Source organism: Bubalus kerabau, chromosome 10 (genome assembly GCF_029407905.1).
Source record: "Bubalus kerabau isolate K-KA32 ecotype Philippines breed swamp buffalo chromosome 10, PCC_UOA_SB_1v2, whole genome shotgun sequence".
Classification (NCBI taxonomy): Eukaryota; Metazoa; Chordata; class Mammalia; order Artiodactyla; family Bovidae; genus Bubalus; species Bubalus kerabau.
The window spans coordinates 30,720,556-30,736,052 of NC_073633.1; the positions used below are offsets into that span (position 1 = coordinate 30,720,556).

General features: G+C 37.8%; 1 protein-coding gene across 10 annotated transcripts in view; it reads left to right on the plus strand.

The window, feature by feature from the left end:
• HNRNPC (heterogeneous nuclear ribonucleoprotein C) overlaps positions 1-15,008 on the plus strand; it is a 46,083-nt gene extending 31,075 nt beyond the window's left edge. For 8 of the 10 annotated variants that reach the window (XM_055537144.1, XM_055537141.1, XM_055537143.1 and 5 more), the window contains 4 exons: positions 12,939-13,099; positions 13,644-13,757; positions 14,000-14,160; positions 14,260-15,008. In XM_055537144.1, the coding sequence (XP_055393119.1) occupies positions 12,939-13,099; positions 13,644-13,757; positions 14,000-14,160; positions 14,260-14,343 (520 nt within the window). In that variant the 3' untranslated portion in view covers positions 14,344-15,008. The remainder of the gene's footprint in view (positions 1-12,938; positions 13,100-13,643; positions 13,758-13,999; positions 14,161-14,259) is intronic. The other 2 variants (XM_055537148.1, XM_055537150.1) reach the window with 1 other exon arrangement.
• The last annotated feature ends 489 nt before the right edge of the window (positions 15,009-15,497 follow it).

Genomic DNA, 15,497 nt, shown 5'->3' on the forward strand with positions numbered 1-15,497 from the left:
AATGCAAATTACTTTTTCATAAATTATGTAAATTAGGGCTGTCATTTTACTTGTTCTTAAGGCCATTTCTGATATAATATGTGTTGGTAGTTCTTAAGTGAATTTAACATAAATTACCAACATGTGTGAAACTATCATTTTAGGTATTTGTTAGTTACTCAGATACACTGTCAGCTCTTTCAAATGGGCTATAAACTGTCATACATAGTTTATAATTACTCAAAGATTTGTTAACACATTTTTTCTGGTAGGAAGACAAGCCCCAAAGTAGCTTTCTGATTTAGGGTGACTACTCATGGTAGGGGCTGGTGGGCATGCTCAGTCCTGACTCTTTTCACCCCATAGACTATCCTGCCAGGCTCCTCTGTCCATGGGATTTCCCATGCAAAGAATACTGGAGTGGGTTGCCATCTCTTCCTCCAAGGGATCTTCCCATCTCTCGTCTCCTGCATCTCCTGCATTGCAGGCAGATTCTTTACCCCCTGAGCCATTGGGGAAGCCTTCATGGTGGAGGAGGATCTCCGCATCAGTTACCTTGATGTTGAAAGTCTTACAACCTGTAAGCTGACAGAGATCCATTTCCACTTGTATCCTGTTGAGTCTTGTTGCTTCTAGGGAAATTGTTGCTAGAGTAGTTGCTGTTGGTGGACTTCTTGTGTGAAGCAGTTCCTTTGAGTGATTTTTCTTTCAAATGCTTAAATGAATTTCTTTTAATTTCTCTTTCCATATAGATATTTAGTCATTCACTTTTGATATTAATGCCGATTAGAAGGCAGATTGTTCCTTTGTGCCAGAAGTGCTATAATAAAAATAATTGGTTACATTGTTGGAAATAGGCATTAAAGCTTTAATTTTTGTTGTAGCACAGGGAACTCTACTTAAATATAAAAACATAGCCATTTTTAGGAAAAGCTTTTAGATGGACTCTTTGTAGTAGCCCTGCTTTTCTTTCCCTTATAATCACCCAGGAAAATACTCTGGAATTACAGAGTTGTAATGATGCAGAAGTTTGTGAGAATATTAAAACTCATTAAGTTGTACGTACTCAAAGGGTTTATATTGGTTTGGTATGTGAATTATGTCAATTTAAATAAAAGAAATAGCACTCAGTTATGACAATGGAATAGTTCTTTCTCAGTCATTCTTCTGTAAAGAACTTTGGAACACAAGAAAAATCACATGCTTACTTAGATTTGATAATAGGCTGTGATATGATAGCTGAGACTTGGCAAACACCTGTTAAGCAGGTTCAGAAGGACCCTGATTTAGTTCAGTGGTCTTTGAGGACTTTATAATAAATAACTTGTCAGAAGTTGCACATGTTATTTGGATACCAGTGTCAACAGTGCATAAGGGACTGAACTGTGAAGTTGTTCCACTAGAGATTTTTCAGAGTGCTGTTATTATGGCACATAAAAGTACATTAAGTATTGCTAGTATACCATGAAAGGAGGAGGGAAGCAAGTCTACAAGCAGATCAAATGTGGCACATTTATGATTAGCACTGTGTTATACAGTGAAGAAAGTGCTGTGAAATTAATTGGCTGCTGTGTGTTCTGCTTTATACTGGATTGTCCCATAGAAAGATGAATTGTGTGCCCTTGGGGGAAGTGTGAGTTCCCTTGTTAAAATTTAAAGAGCTCCAGGTTGTTTCACAAAGGGCAATATTTGTACCTGCCTTTGATATTAAGCAGGAGGTTTTTAGACAGGGTGAGGATACAGGGTTATGAATATTCCTAGCATATTTGGGGAAGCAGCCAGCTGTGATTGGAAAGAACACATTAAATAGTTGTGTCCTATTAGCAGTGATACCTTATTAACAACCCCATGACTAGAAAAGAGAAACTGGAGGGGGAAGGACATTTACATTTACATTTGTAAATGTTGGAATGTGGAGAAATTTCTGAGGTAAACTAATCTTGGCATGATGTATTGGGTCACAGTTACCAGAGCAGGTGCTTTCTGGGGCTAAAATAATAAGTTGGGATGAGACTTTTATTTTTATGAAGAGAATTATGCCATTAAAGGTGTAATCTTTTGCTAAGTGACAGGTCTGTGAAAGGTTTGAGTTCTTAGAATTTGGGGAAATAAGCAATTCTGTTGATACTATCTTTTCCAATAAGATACGCTTACAGAAAGTAGAGAAAAGAAATTGAAGTGGGGGAATCGCCATTGAAATGCAAGACAAATGAAAGATGGTAACAACCATCATAATTGTTAAACTAATACCTGAGCCCTTATTTTGTTCTGCTGCTAAGTCGCTTCAGTCGTGTCCGACTCTGTGCGACCCCATAGACGGCAGCCCAGCAGGCTCCCTCGTCCCTGGGATTCTCCAGGCAAGAACACTGGAGTGGGTTGCCATTTCCTTCTCCAATGGGTGAAAGCGAAAAGTGAAAGTGAAGTTGCTCAGTCGTGTCCGACTATTAGCAATCCCATGGACTGCAGCCTACCAGGCCCCTCTGTCCATGGGACTTTCCAGGCAAGAGTACTGGAGTGGGGTGCCATTGCCTTCTCCCTATTTTGTTCTAGGCAAACAATATTTTAGGTTTTAAATTAGTCAAAAAATACAGTATATGGATTTGAGGTGCCAACGCCCTTATTGGTGTTAGAGGAGCTGTCTTCTTGGCTCCCTCCTTTTCTTTCAATTTTCTGATATTCCTGAGCATCACTGGATCTGAGAGAGAGAGAGGTTTTGGATGTGTGTACAAAAGAAGAGTACGTGAAACATTCACGTTTTGGAGAATTGAGTGAGATCATCTGCTTGGAAAGGCATGTGATTCAGAGAACCAGAGAGTTCTTGGCTACTTGGGAAAGCTGAGAAATGTTTCTTTAGTTGACAGTTAAGATCTTCATTTTAGGCAAAGGGTGAGAATTTTAATTTGCTAATAGCCCTTCTGTTTGTTTCTTATGGGAAACTAAACATGTAGCTCTCAGATTTTAGATTAATGCGTAGATTTGTATGATTATGCTTTGAGCATAAATGTGATACTGTTTGACTTGAATTTGTGTCCTGGACTCTTGTTGAGAAAGTGGGAGATATTTATTTGAAGGGGAAGCTTTTGCATCCATATCAGAGAATCTGTTTTGTGGCTCTGAATTAAGTGGTGTTCTGGGTATATTATTACCTAACCCATAGGTGACCTCTGCTGTTTTAGGACTCTCCATTCAGATATGCTTTGTCAAGCTCCTTGATGTTAATTTTTTCTTTTAAAACCTAGTTTAAAGTATACAGTTCAATATATATATTCAGAGTGTGCCTATGACCATGATATAATTTTAGAACATGTTATCACTCTAAAAATAAACAACTTACTAGCAGTCATTCCCTATTCTATTATCCCCAGGCCTAGCAACCACTTTCTATATTGTCCTTTTAGTTACTAAATCGTGACTCTTTTACAACCCCATGGACTATACCCATCAGGCTCCTCTGTCCATGGGATTTCCCAGGCAAGAATACTGGAGTCGGTTGCCATTTCCTTCTCCAGGGGATCTTCCTGACCAAGGGATTCTCGTCTCCTGCATTGGCAGGTGGATTCTTTACCACTGAGCCACCAGGAAGGCTGCCTTTCTATCTGTAGCTTTGCTTATTTTGGACATTTCATGTCAGTGGAATCATGAGGTATGTCTTTTGTGACCCCTTTCTTCCATGTTTTTTTTCCAACAGTTAACCCATGTTACGCTCTGTGTTAGTACTTCATTCCTTTTATTACTACTACAGTATGTTTATCCATTCATCAGTTGGTAGATTTTTGAAATGTTTTCCATATTTTGAATAATGCTGCTCTGAGCACTGATATACACATCTTGCCTGGGCATATGTTTTCATTTCTCTTGGGTATGTATCTAGGAGTAGAATTGCTGAGTCTTAGAATAGTTCTTTAACTTTGGGAGAAACTGCCATACTGTCTTCCAAAGCAGCTGTACCATTTTACTTTCCCATTAGCCATGTATGGCATGTATTTCTTTGCCAACAAAGGTGCGTCTAGTCAAGGCTGTGGTTTTTCCAGTAGTCATGTATAGATGTGAGAGTTGGACTGTAAAGCAAGCTGAGTGCCGAAGAATTGATGCTTTTGAACTATAGTGTTGGAGGACACTCGAGAGTCCCTTGGACTGCAAGGAGATCCCACCAGTCCATCTTAAAGGAAATCAGTCCTGAATGTTCATTGAAAGGACTGATGTTGAAGTGGGAACTCCAATACTTTGGCCACCTGATGCGAAGAACTGACTCATTTGAAAAGACCCTGATGCTGGGAAAGATTGAAGGCGGGAGAAGGGGACGACAGAGGATGAGATGGTTGGATGGCATCACCGACTCAATGGACATGAGTTTGAGTAAATTCCAGGAGTTGGTGATGGACAGGGAGGCCTGGAGTGCTGCAGTCCATGATGTTGCAAAGAATCAGACACGACTGAGCAACTGAACTGAACTGAGCCATGTATGAGTTTTTTAATTTATTCATGTCCTTGCCAACATCTGTTTTGTTGTGTCTTTGTTATTTAAGCTATTCTATTGTGAGGATTATCTTTTTGTGGTTCTTATTTGTATTTTCTTAAAAGCTGATGTTTAGTTTTCATGTGCTAATTGGTTGTTTCTCTTTGGAGAAATGTATTCAGACAGATTCTGTGGCCAGTTTTATATTGGGAAAAGCTTTTTCATATATTTTTGGTATAAGACTCTGGATACGGTAACTGATACTATCATTTTTGAAGTTTATCACTCTTAGTTTTTTTTTCTTTTAAATATCATAGAATTCTAGACTCTTTGGAAATTATATATAGAAAGTAAGTAGACGTCTGGAAGGAACAAACTAGAACAATGCTGTCTAGTAGAACTGTGTGATGAGGTCAGTATTCTGTATCTGCACTTTTGGTGTCATAGACGGCCACATATGGAAAATGTGGCTAATGTAACTGCAGAACTGAATTTTAAATTTGTTTTAAATAAGCACATGTGCCTAGTTACTACTTGATTTGATAGTACAGATCTTAGAGTGCTACAGACTTTGTCGTAAGTATAAGAAAGAAAAGGACCAAGGGCTGCTCTTCAGAAGTTAGGGAACCCAGACTAGTTTTAGAACCAGCTGGCAATGTTGAAAGAATATCCAGGAAACTAATGTTATTTTTCAAAGGGGGGGGGGTGGGATATCCTTTTGATAAATAGGATAAGATTATATTTTGATGCAAGGACTTACCTGGTGGCTCAGATGTAGAGAGTCTGCCCTGCAATGCAGGAGATCTGGGTTCAATCCCTGGGTCAGAAAGATCCCCTGGAGAAGGAAATGGCAACCCACTCCAGTATCCTTGCCTATAAAATCCCATGGAAGTAGGAGCCTGGCAGGCTGCAGTCCATGGGGTCACAAAGAGTTGGACACGACTGAGCATGTAACACATACTTTGATATCTTCTTAAACTATAATCAGAGGAACAAGAAATGAAGTCTACCAAATAGAATTTGACTTGTTTAGGTGGATAAACTTCTTTTCCAGGACTTTTATTTTACAGGGATAAGTATCTTATTACTATGAGATAGAATAGTTTAGCAAGAGGAACAGATTGATAAAGTACAAAATTTATACTAGCAGGAGCTCGTCAATGGAAAATTTTGATGTCCTTACAGGAAGCATGGCATAATAGTCTTAAATTTTATACATTGTAGGCACAAGATCTTATTTTTATATTGTTATCAATAGTTTGAAAAAGGATTCAATTTTGTGGTTAAATTAGTATTGAACTTTTTTCAATAATAAACTAATTTTCTTAGGGCAAAACTCCCAGTAGTTTTTATAAAACTAGAAAAAGGGGAGCTGAATCCTACTGGCTTTCCAGCTAAACAATAGATTGGTTTGTTATTTGTTGTGGATAATGTGACTTGTGATAAATTCTTTCCTATAGGCCAGTTTAGAAAAATTTATGTTCTCAATATTTGTTAAGATCTTACTATGAAATATTGTGGGTCACAGGTACTAGTGGAAAATAGATGGCCTCAGAGAAGATGGACAGGTTGAACACATACAGAGCATGTTAAGATACTGTGTATCTTTAGTTTTTACTCTGAATGGGAGGATGGCCATTGGGGATAGTTGAACAGAAAGGATCTTATTTTTTTTATTATTTTAACTAGACTATTGTGAAAGGGGCTGATGGAATTATGCAGACAGTCATTTGGGGAAGGACCAGGGAGGTGACAGTGGGAGTGCTGAATAGTGGTTGTATTTGAAGCTAGTGCAGACATACATTTCTTCCAGACTTTTGTGAGGGCTGAGAGAAATCACTGATGTCACCAAAGTTTTGGCTAGGAATTTATAGGAACAGTGATGGGGAAAGAACATAGACGGAACAAAGGTTTGGGGTGAATATAACAGTTGAGTTCTGGCTGTGTTAAATAAGCTCCTTATTAGACATCCACTTTGAGAGATGTTAATTAGGCCAGTAGCAGGTGTGGAGTTCATTGGGGTCAAGGGTAGGTTTTCATAATGGAGCGGGCACAAGACTTTATAAAGCGATTCAAGAGAGAATGGAAAGACAAATTGTGGAGACATCATGTTGTTTAGTCGTTAAGTCGTGTCCAACTCTTGAGACGCCATGTACCTGCCAGGCTCCTCTGTCCATGGGATTTCCCAGGCAAGAATACTCAAGTGGGTTGCTATTTCTTTTTCTAGGGGATCTTCCTGACCTAGGGATTGTCCTCTCTATTGGCAAGCGTATTTATTCTTTTCCACTGAGCTACCAGGAAAGCAGACATATCATACAAAACTTAAATTTTACTCTCTTGGATGTACGGTTTCTACCTGCACAGCCATGTATTTACCAGTGCAGTCAAGATATAATTCCATACCTCCCAAAAATTTGCCATGAAGCTTTCTTGTAGTCAACTCCTTCCTCCACTGTGTCCCCTGGTGATCACAAACCTGTTTTCACAGACGACTCCTTTAAAGAAATTTTACTGTAAGTGAGAGAGGTATACTCTGACCTGGCTTGACAACATGAGAATTTAATAATGAGTGGTCCTACGTGTTTCTAAGTTACTGTGTATAAACAGTATTTTTCATAAATGTTGTTCATTCGCTCAGTTGCTGTGACCGGATGGCCTGAAGCTAGGCTTCCCTGTCCTTCACTATCTCCCAGAGTTTGCTCATACTCAGGTGCATTGAGTCGATGATGCCATCCAACTATCTCATCTTCTCTCGCCCTCTTCTCCTGCTCCCAGTCTTTTCCAGCATCAGTGTCTTTTCCAATAAGTTGGCTCTTCACCTCAGCTGGCCAAAGTATTGGAACTTCAGCGTCAGTCCTTTGAATATTCATGATTGGTTTCCTTTAGGATTGACTGGTTTGATCTCCTTTTGTAGTTTTCGCCTTTTTAAAAAAATTAAAATTGGACCACACTGACAGTTGAAGACATTATCTTTTGGAAAGATCCAAAGTGATATTTGGGAGTGTTTATTGAGTACATCATGACAATTGAGTATTAGTGTAATTCTTTGAAAATTGAGCAGACTTGAAAAGATTTCCATCCATCACATGGATGGAAAGTTTTATAAACAGTTTAAAAGTTATTTTTCCTAATACTGTTTTGGATCTAGTCCTGTTTCAAAGGACTCAAAGCAATCCAGTAATCACCCAGATTATTGTAGGTAAATTTTCAAATTGCCCTCCCATGAAACATAGTTTTAGATTAACATAGATTACCAGTGAATCCATGAAGAAAATTCAATATAGTGGCTTAACTTAAGCGGCTTTTCATATTTTAATGAAATGTGTCGTTGACTTCGCAAGAGTACCTCTAAATACTAGTATCACTACTACTTTTCAAAAGAAGATTACAGAGCCAATTATTGATTGCTTTCATTGATTGTACAAATACAGAGGTTATTGATTCCTGCTCTTTGTAAGTATCAGTGTGTGTAGTGTTCCACAGCTTTGATCACTGTTCTTTGCGCAAGGTACAGAGATACTGATGAACCTTTATTTTTCTGTTTTTGTTTTGTTTTGTTTTGTTTTTCTGTTTTTTTTTTTTTTTTTTTTTTTTCTTTAGCTGAAAAAAAGTTAAAATTTGATGTTTTGGTGCCCTTATATATTGAATGAATCCTGCACAGCAGACCTGTTTATCATTAAGTCCCTTAATCATTTAGTTGAGCAGTACTGGCTGTTTTTAACTGTTGTACAGAGAAGCTGTATCCTTAATGGACCAAAAGAGCAGTTTAAAGAAAGTTAAGGACCATAAAGTGCAACTGTGTAAATTTACATTAGTAATTGACACTCTGCCTTATGTTATCAAAACAAGTGTTTATAGTCATATCCAGTTTGGTGTCTCCCAGACTAATCAAGGGAACATTTGTGGAGGGGTGCCTACAAATAACAATTAGAAATTGTTTCTTAATTTAGAAATAAAACACAAATTATAATAATTTCACTAGTGGATTTATTTTAAAGGTCAACAAGGTAAATTTCACATCATGAAAACGGGGTTTGAGGGTGAATATTGATACATCATACCTTTATTTTAATATAAAACTGAACTAAACATGTTACATAGGCATGGGGGGAGAGTTTCCCTAGTAACTCAGACTGTAAAGAATGTGGGAAACCTGGCTTTGATCCCTGGCTTGGGAAGATCTCCTGGAGTAGGAAATGGCAACTTACTCCAGTATTCTTGCCTGGAGAATTCCATGGACAGAGAATCCTGGCAGACTGTATATAGTCTATATTGCAAAGAGTTGCAAAGAGTCGGACATGACCGAGTGACTAATACTTCATAGTCATTTTTAGCACTTTTCCCTTAGGTAATTAAAGGCAACAGTCTACTCATTCATAAAATAAAACTTTGAGATTAAAAAAAAATATGTACTATTAAAATTTTATTATGGTAAATTTTAAAATTTTTTGGTTCCTGAATTATGTGTTTAAAAGAATTTTATACCATAGTCTTCAGTAATAAGTTTAAGATAATTTCATTGTGTTAATTACTAAAAAGCAATTTTTAAGACATAAAGTCTACTGAGGGTATTGTGCTGTCAATCCAGTCTAGTGAACAATTTGGTAATTTTCTTTAAAAAGATCAGAAGACAGTTAAGTAAATCATTCAAATAAGGTTTTTCAGATGGTTTTCTAAAGAGTATAATATTCAAAGATGCCAATTACTGAAGGCCTTGATTTTTTAATAATTTTATTTATTTTTAACTGTTAGGTCTCACTTGCAGCGCGTGGAATCTTTGCTTGTGGCACGTGGGCTCTGTAGTTGCAGCCTGTGGCCTTTTAGTTCCCTGACCAGGGACTTGAGCCCACATGCGCTGCATTGGAAGGCAGATTCTTAACCACCAGGGAAGTCTGGAAGACTTTGATTCTGAACAGTTCCTTTAATTCTGGTATTCATGAGTAGTTGATAACTCTGCTCATCTAGTGTACTACTGCTCATCCATACAAGGCCAGATAGATAAATGTTGTAAAACTCCTTTTCTTTGTAGAAAATCTGTACAGCATAATGTTAGGTAAGGGGTGTGTTGTGAAGGTTTACTTTGGATGATATATTGGGAAACTCAAAATTGAAGTTGTGTAAGTTGTAGATTGTTGTAAACTGAAGCATTCACAGAATTTTAGCAGACAGTTGGAGGGAGTGTCTGACATCCAAAAGCCTCAAAATATAGTAGCCTATAAAATCTGACCCTTTTCTAGGAAAATCAAAGATAATCAGGAAGAAACTCATCTTGAGATTTTTATGTTGCAGATGAATAATGTAGTGGGAGAAAAAATATTTCCTAGCCCTTGAATGAAATTATAATGAGATTGTGTGTTTAAACTGAATTTGATGAGTCAGTATTGTAAGGGGGGTGGAAATCTTAATTGATTGCCTTAAATCTGTCCAATTTTTAGGACCAGAAGCAGTTATGGTTCATTAAGTAAACATTCTGGAGAATATAGGTTTTTGCCAATACTTTATTCTAGTTGTTTCTACTTTGATAGTAGTTAAGATGTATTACTAATCAGGTTTTCTGAGGCCAGAGGTCACTGTGTTACATTCAGTCATTGAAGAAGCTTGCCTTTGAATGCCTGTACATTTAATAAAGGCCTTGTAATGCTCATGTTTTAGCTTGGAGATCAGGGTAGAGGGGTTTTGTTCTGTTTTGTTTGTCTTATCTGTTAGATTATTGGCTAATGCGTGTCCAGAAGTGTTTTGATTTATTTAAAATGATATTTTAGTTGCCTTTTTGACTAGATTTTATACCAACACTTAGTGTCCAGGTTCTGAACTCAATGGAGTCACAGTTCTCTTAAGTGTTCAATGCTTGTTCTCTAGTAACAATTTAACTTTCATGAAGACTTTTTAATGGCTTGGGCTTTATAATTAGAGAATTTAGCTCTTTCATTACCTGCTGTGATTTACTGTATAACTTTCTTGTGGGGGAAGTGGTTACTTAGTTTGTACCTGGTTCTTGAAGCTATTATAGGAAGCTTCCTGTTATCTATTCTATAACCAAAAATGATTATCTCAGTAGGTGTGGTTTTTCTCTTCCTGTTTTCTCTTTCTCATGTTTTCACATTGATGAGCTTTGGCATCTTATAAGGCATGGTCTACTTAAACTTCCTTGGAGGAATGTTTGTGAGTTTTTTGAGAGCCCATTTTTGCTTAAGCAGCAGTTAAGTTCTGTGACCCTAAAAGCCCTTCAGCATAACCAGTTGATCATTTTTCTTCAGAGAACTAAACCATTTGACTTCGTGTTCATGATACTATTACATAAATCGAAAATATACATTGTTTCTTCATTTTTGTTACAGCGGTATATACCCTGGTAAGATGAAGTAGTATGGTTCAAAAAAGAAATTACAGTGCCTTAGAGCCTAGGGAATCTGGAATGGCTAGTTCATTGGTTTGGAGACTGATGCTGTGAGTGAGTGGGTTGGAAGGTAGGTTAGATCTCTTAAATCCAGCAGGGCTCAGGCATGAGCTGTTTCATGCCTAAAAGGTGTGGTGACTCACTTTTTTACTCCCAGAAATTGTACAGAGTATCACAAAGCAAGGTAGTTTCTGAACACTGATATTTTATAGTTTCTGGATCATTATACTTTGGAAAATTTGAGGCCAAAAGACAAAACAGCTTTATGTAAAAATGGAAGAAAGTAGTTACAATAAATAGTTACCAAGTGGCTCTTTTGGTAATCCCATAAATGGATTAAAACTGACAAACAGATCGGTTAATACTCTTCTACTGAGAAAGAAACCTCTGCAGAAGCATGAGCCTACTTTCTGAATCATAGGATCTTAAATTTTCTTATTTCCTAGGATTCAAACTTCCTTATTGGAACTTGAAACAAGGCATGACTGTTTTAATAATCAACCTTACCAAGGGTTGATTCTTTGGCAGAATGGGAAATCAGTAACTACTGTGTTTCAAGAGGAAAGGTATAGGGTGGTCGGTACTAAAATCTTCAGGATTAATAGTAAGTTATTCCCTCACTTATTTGGTAGTACACACATATTCTTAAATTAGGAAAATGTTACTGTCATACCTACTTGACTTGTTAAACAGAATAGAAACATTTTTATATTTTTAAGGTTGAGCAGAAGAAAGAATTGTCTGTGAGACTGCAGAATCAATGTTCTCACTTCCAGGATTGGAGACTGTTACAAATTCAGAGAAAACTAGCCACTGATGAGGTGTATAAGTGGGAGACGCATCACATTATATAAGGGTTTTAAAATTTCAACACTTTGAAGTTAGGCAGGGGAACAGTTGGTGGATTGTTCCTTGGCCTTGGAGTCCATAGCTAAAATGGTTCAGAACTAGAATTACTAGTTTTTTTTCCTACTGGTACGTCTTAACTTATGCCCTACAGGCTTTTGTTAAAAGAACAACATGGAATAAAAAGACTTTCTGGAACTAATGTACTTGTGGGAAGGTTTTTGTTGTATTTTTTTCTCTTTACAAATGTAACCACCAATACCATGCCATCACTTTGGTATATCTTTAGCAGTCATGGGAATACTTACTTAGTGGAAGCAGCAGTTGAAAAATCTGTAATTTTTGAGAGCTAAATGTGTGCTGGGCAATGAATTTAGGCACTAGTGAATGGTGAACAAGATAGACAATATCCTCTGTTGGAGCTTTGAGTGGCTGCTGCTGCTAAGTCGATTCAGTCGTGTCCAACTCTGTGTGACCCCATAGACGGCAGCCCACCAGGCTCCCCCATCCCTGGGATTCTCCAGGCAAGAATACTGGCGTGGGTTGCCATTTCCTTCTCCAGTGCATGAAAGTGAAAAGTGAAAGTGAAGTCGCTCAGTCGTGTCTGACCCTCAGCGACCTCATGGACCGTGCCCTCCAGGCTTCTCCATCCATGGGTTTTTCCAGGCAGGCGTACTGGAGTCGGGTGCCATTGCCTTCTCTTTGAGTGGAGCTTATGCTAAATGTTGTTAGAATTGATAGTGGTATGTACATCCAGCTAACACATAGGAAATGCCTGTTACTGTAGGCCAAAAGCAGTTAATCATGGAAGTTTTATATGGTTCAATCTAATACTATAACTAGTGATAATTATTTGTATGCTTCTGTGGGTGAAAATGCCAGGGATTTAGCTAATAATAGCACTGTTTGCAAAGTTGGTTAATTTTAGTCATTTGTGAGTACTTTATTTGCTTATAATATTGTAGCACATATATGAAAGGAATAAGATCAAAGGCAAAAGCTATTCATTGTAAAAAGTAAGGTTCTATCAGTAATGCCATTGTACACAGGAACCTTTATGGCCAGAGCTTAATGCAACCATTGTGTGTATGTGTGCAGTTGCAGTATTAAAAGGAATAAATTGGCCTTTTGAATGAAATTAACTTAGCAAAAAGAAGTAATTGCTAGACGATTGACAATAATATATCATTTTATAAGGGTACAGTTGTTGGACTCTTCCAGACTTAGTTGTGAAGAAATTGTTTTCCTTTTATCCAATAGGATGTACAGTTACCCAGCACGTGTTCCTCCTCCTCCTCCTATTGCTCGGGCTGTAGTGCCCTCAAAACGCCAGCGTGTATCAGGAAACACCTCACGAAGGGGCAAAAGTGGCTTCAATTCTAAGAGTGGACAGCGGGGATCTTCTTCTAAGTCTGGAAAGTGTAAGTATTACTGCAGCTTTCTGGTTCTGATATTTCTCGTATGTTGAAATTTCAGAGATCAACACAATTAATAATATTCAAAACTTTTATCTTTGTACAAATAACTTTGTGTAATCAAATAATGGAAGATGAGAAAATAGTGATTAAGGGGCCAGCTCTAGTCAGCCTTCTGTCCTTAAGGCCTTGATAATTTGAAAAAGTCATTAGATTTTAAGGAGTTGCAACACCCATTCAGTGTATAAAATAATGTTGCTAAAACTAGAAAATGCTTTAAAATAGAATTGAGGGTTTTTTTTTAGCAGGCTTACAAAAGTAATAATGCTGCTGCTAAGGGAATAGAGTCATTAGATTCAGTTTTCATCTAATAATCAAAAGGTCAGTGACCCCCCCCCCCCCCCATTACTATGACAATCTGGTATAGGCTCCATTTCTCTCCAAGGATCTCATGTTGACTACTATTGTATAGTCTAGAGGGGGAATGTGTTTGGTTATCTGGTAGCTTCTGGTACATTTGATTTTAATCTAGGTTTTTGTTTGTATTAAGTGAAAGGAGATGACCTTCAGACCATTAAGAAGGAGTTAACCCAGATAAAACAAAAAGTGGATTCTTTACTGGAAAGCCTGGAAAAAATTGAAAAGGAACAGAGCAAACAAGGAGGTAAGTGGTCCTGTTACTTGTTGGGTGTACAGTAGAGTTAGTTACCTAAGCTAGTTGCAAGTACATGTTGAAATAGTGGGGTATAAAGCAATTGAATATGAAACTTGTGGAATTTGAATTGGGAAGGGCATTTTGTGGGAGGATTTAGATTTGTGCTGCAGTTCTATGATCTGTTAGTGGGGATTGTCTACATCCTGTGGACATTACTTGCCCCTAGACAGACTTGTCCTTCTCATCCCCAGTAGAGATGAAGAATGATAAGTCAGAAGAGGAGCAGAGCAGCAGCTCCCTGAAGAAAGATGAGACTAATGTGAAGATGGAGTCTGAGGGGGGTGCAGATGACTCTGCTGAGGAGGGGGACCTACTGGATGATGATGATAATGAAGATCGGGGGGATGACCAGGTGAAAACCACGGGAAAGGAAAGAAAGAGGTGGTGGAGGGGGGATCAGGGACCCATGGAGTGCCTCTAACTCCATCCTATTTGTGTCTGTTTCTCACAGCTGGAGTTGATCAAGGATGATGAAAAAGAGGCTGAGGAAGGAGAGGATGACAGAGACAGCGCCAATGGCGAGGATGACTCTTAAGCACATAGCGGGGTTTAGAAATCTTGTCCCATTATTTCTTTACCTAGGCGCTTGTCTAAGATCAAAATTTTCACCAGATCCTCTCCCCTAGTATCTTCAGCACATGCTCACTGTTCTCCCCATCCTTGTCCTTCCCATGTTCATTAATTCATATTGCCCTGCGCCTAGTCCCATTTTCACTTCCTTTGACCCTCCTAGTAGTTACGTTAAGTCTTACCCTGTAATTTTGCTTTTAATTTTGATACCTCTTTATGACTTAACAATAAAAAGGATGTATGGTTTTTATCAACTGTCTCCAAAATAATCTCTTGTTACACAGGGAGTACAGTTTTTCCCATTCATACAATAGTTGCTTCCCTAACTACAAAGGCAGTCTCATTAGTTGAGTAGAACCTGAGAGCAGCTTTGAGTTAGAGGTATGTGTGTTATACCCCACATAAGAGTGCTGTGTGGGGCTGTTCAACACCAATGTAACAATGTATTTTTGTGAATGAGAGTTGGCATGTTAAATGCATCCTCTAGAAAAATAACTAGTGTAATAGTCTTAAGATTTGTTTTCTAAAGTTGATACTGTGGGTTATTTTTGTGAACAGCCTGATGTTTGGGACCTTTTTTCTCAAAATAAACAAGACCTTATTAAACCAGGAATTTGGAGAAAAAATAAATACCCTGATTTTTTTATTTTTGTATTTTATAATTGTTTACTTCAAATTCTTTGTTTCACAGCAGCCTTCACAAAACCCCTAGAATATACTAGATATATTTATCTTTGAGTCGTAATTATTATGCATACCAACATACACTTCAACTTAGGTTTCATTGGGGTGGGTGTTGAATCAACGAGACAAGTAACTTGGATTGAAGTGGAGATGTGTTTGCAAAAATGGCTTTTAATGCCTAATGAAAAAGTTGGGGAACTTCCTTAAGCCTTTTTGTCAATGTTTTGTGATCCAGTTGGCACCTTTTTTGATATTTTTGTTGAGTGCTGAATTCTTTCATCCTTAAGTAGAAGAGGTTCAAACATGTCAAGAGTGAAACAGCTGGAGAATGAAACTTGTCTTTTCTTCCATTTTGTTTTTTAATTGCCATTTATAGCCCCAGTTACCAAATGGATTCTGAGTCTGTGCCTCAGTGTTTACTGAAAATTGTAGAGC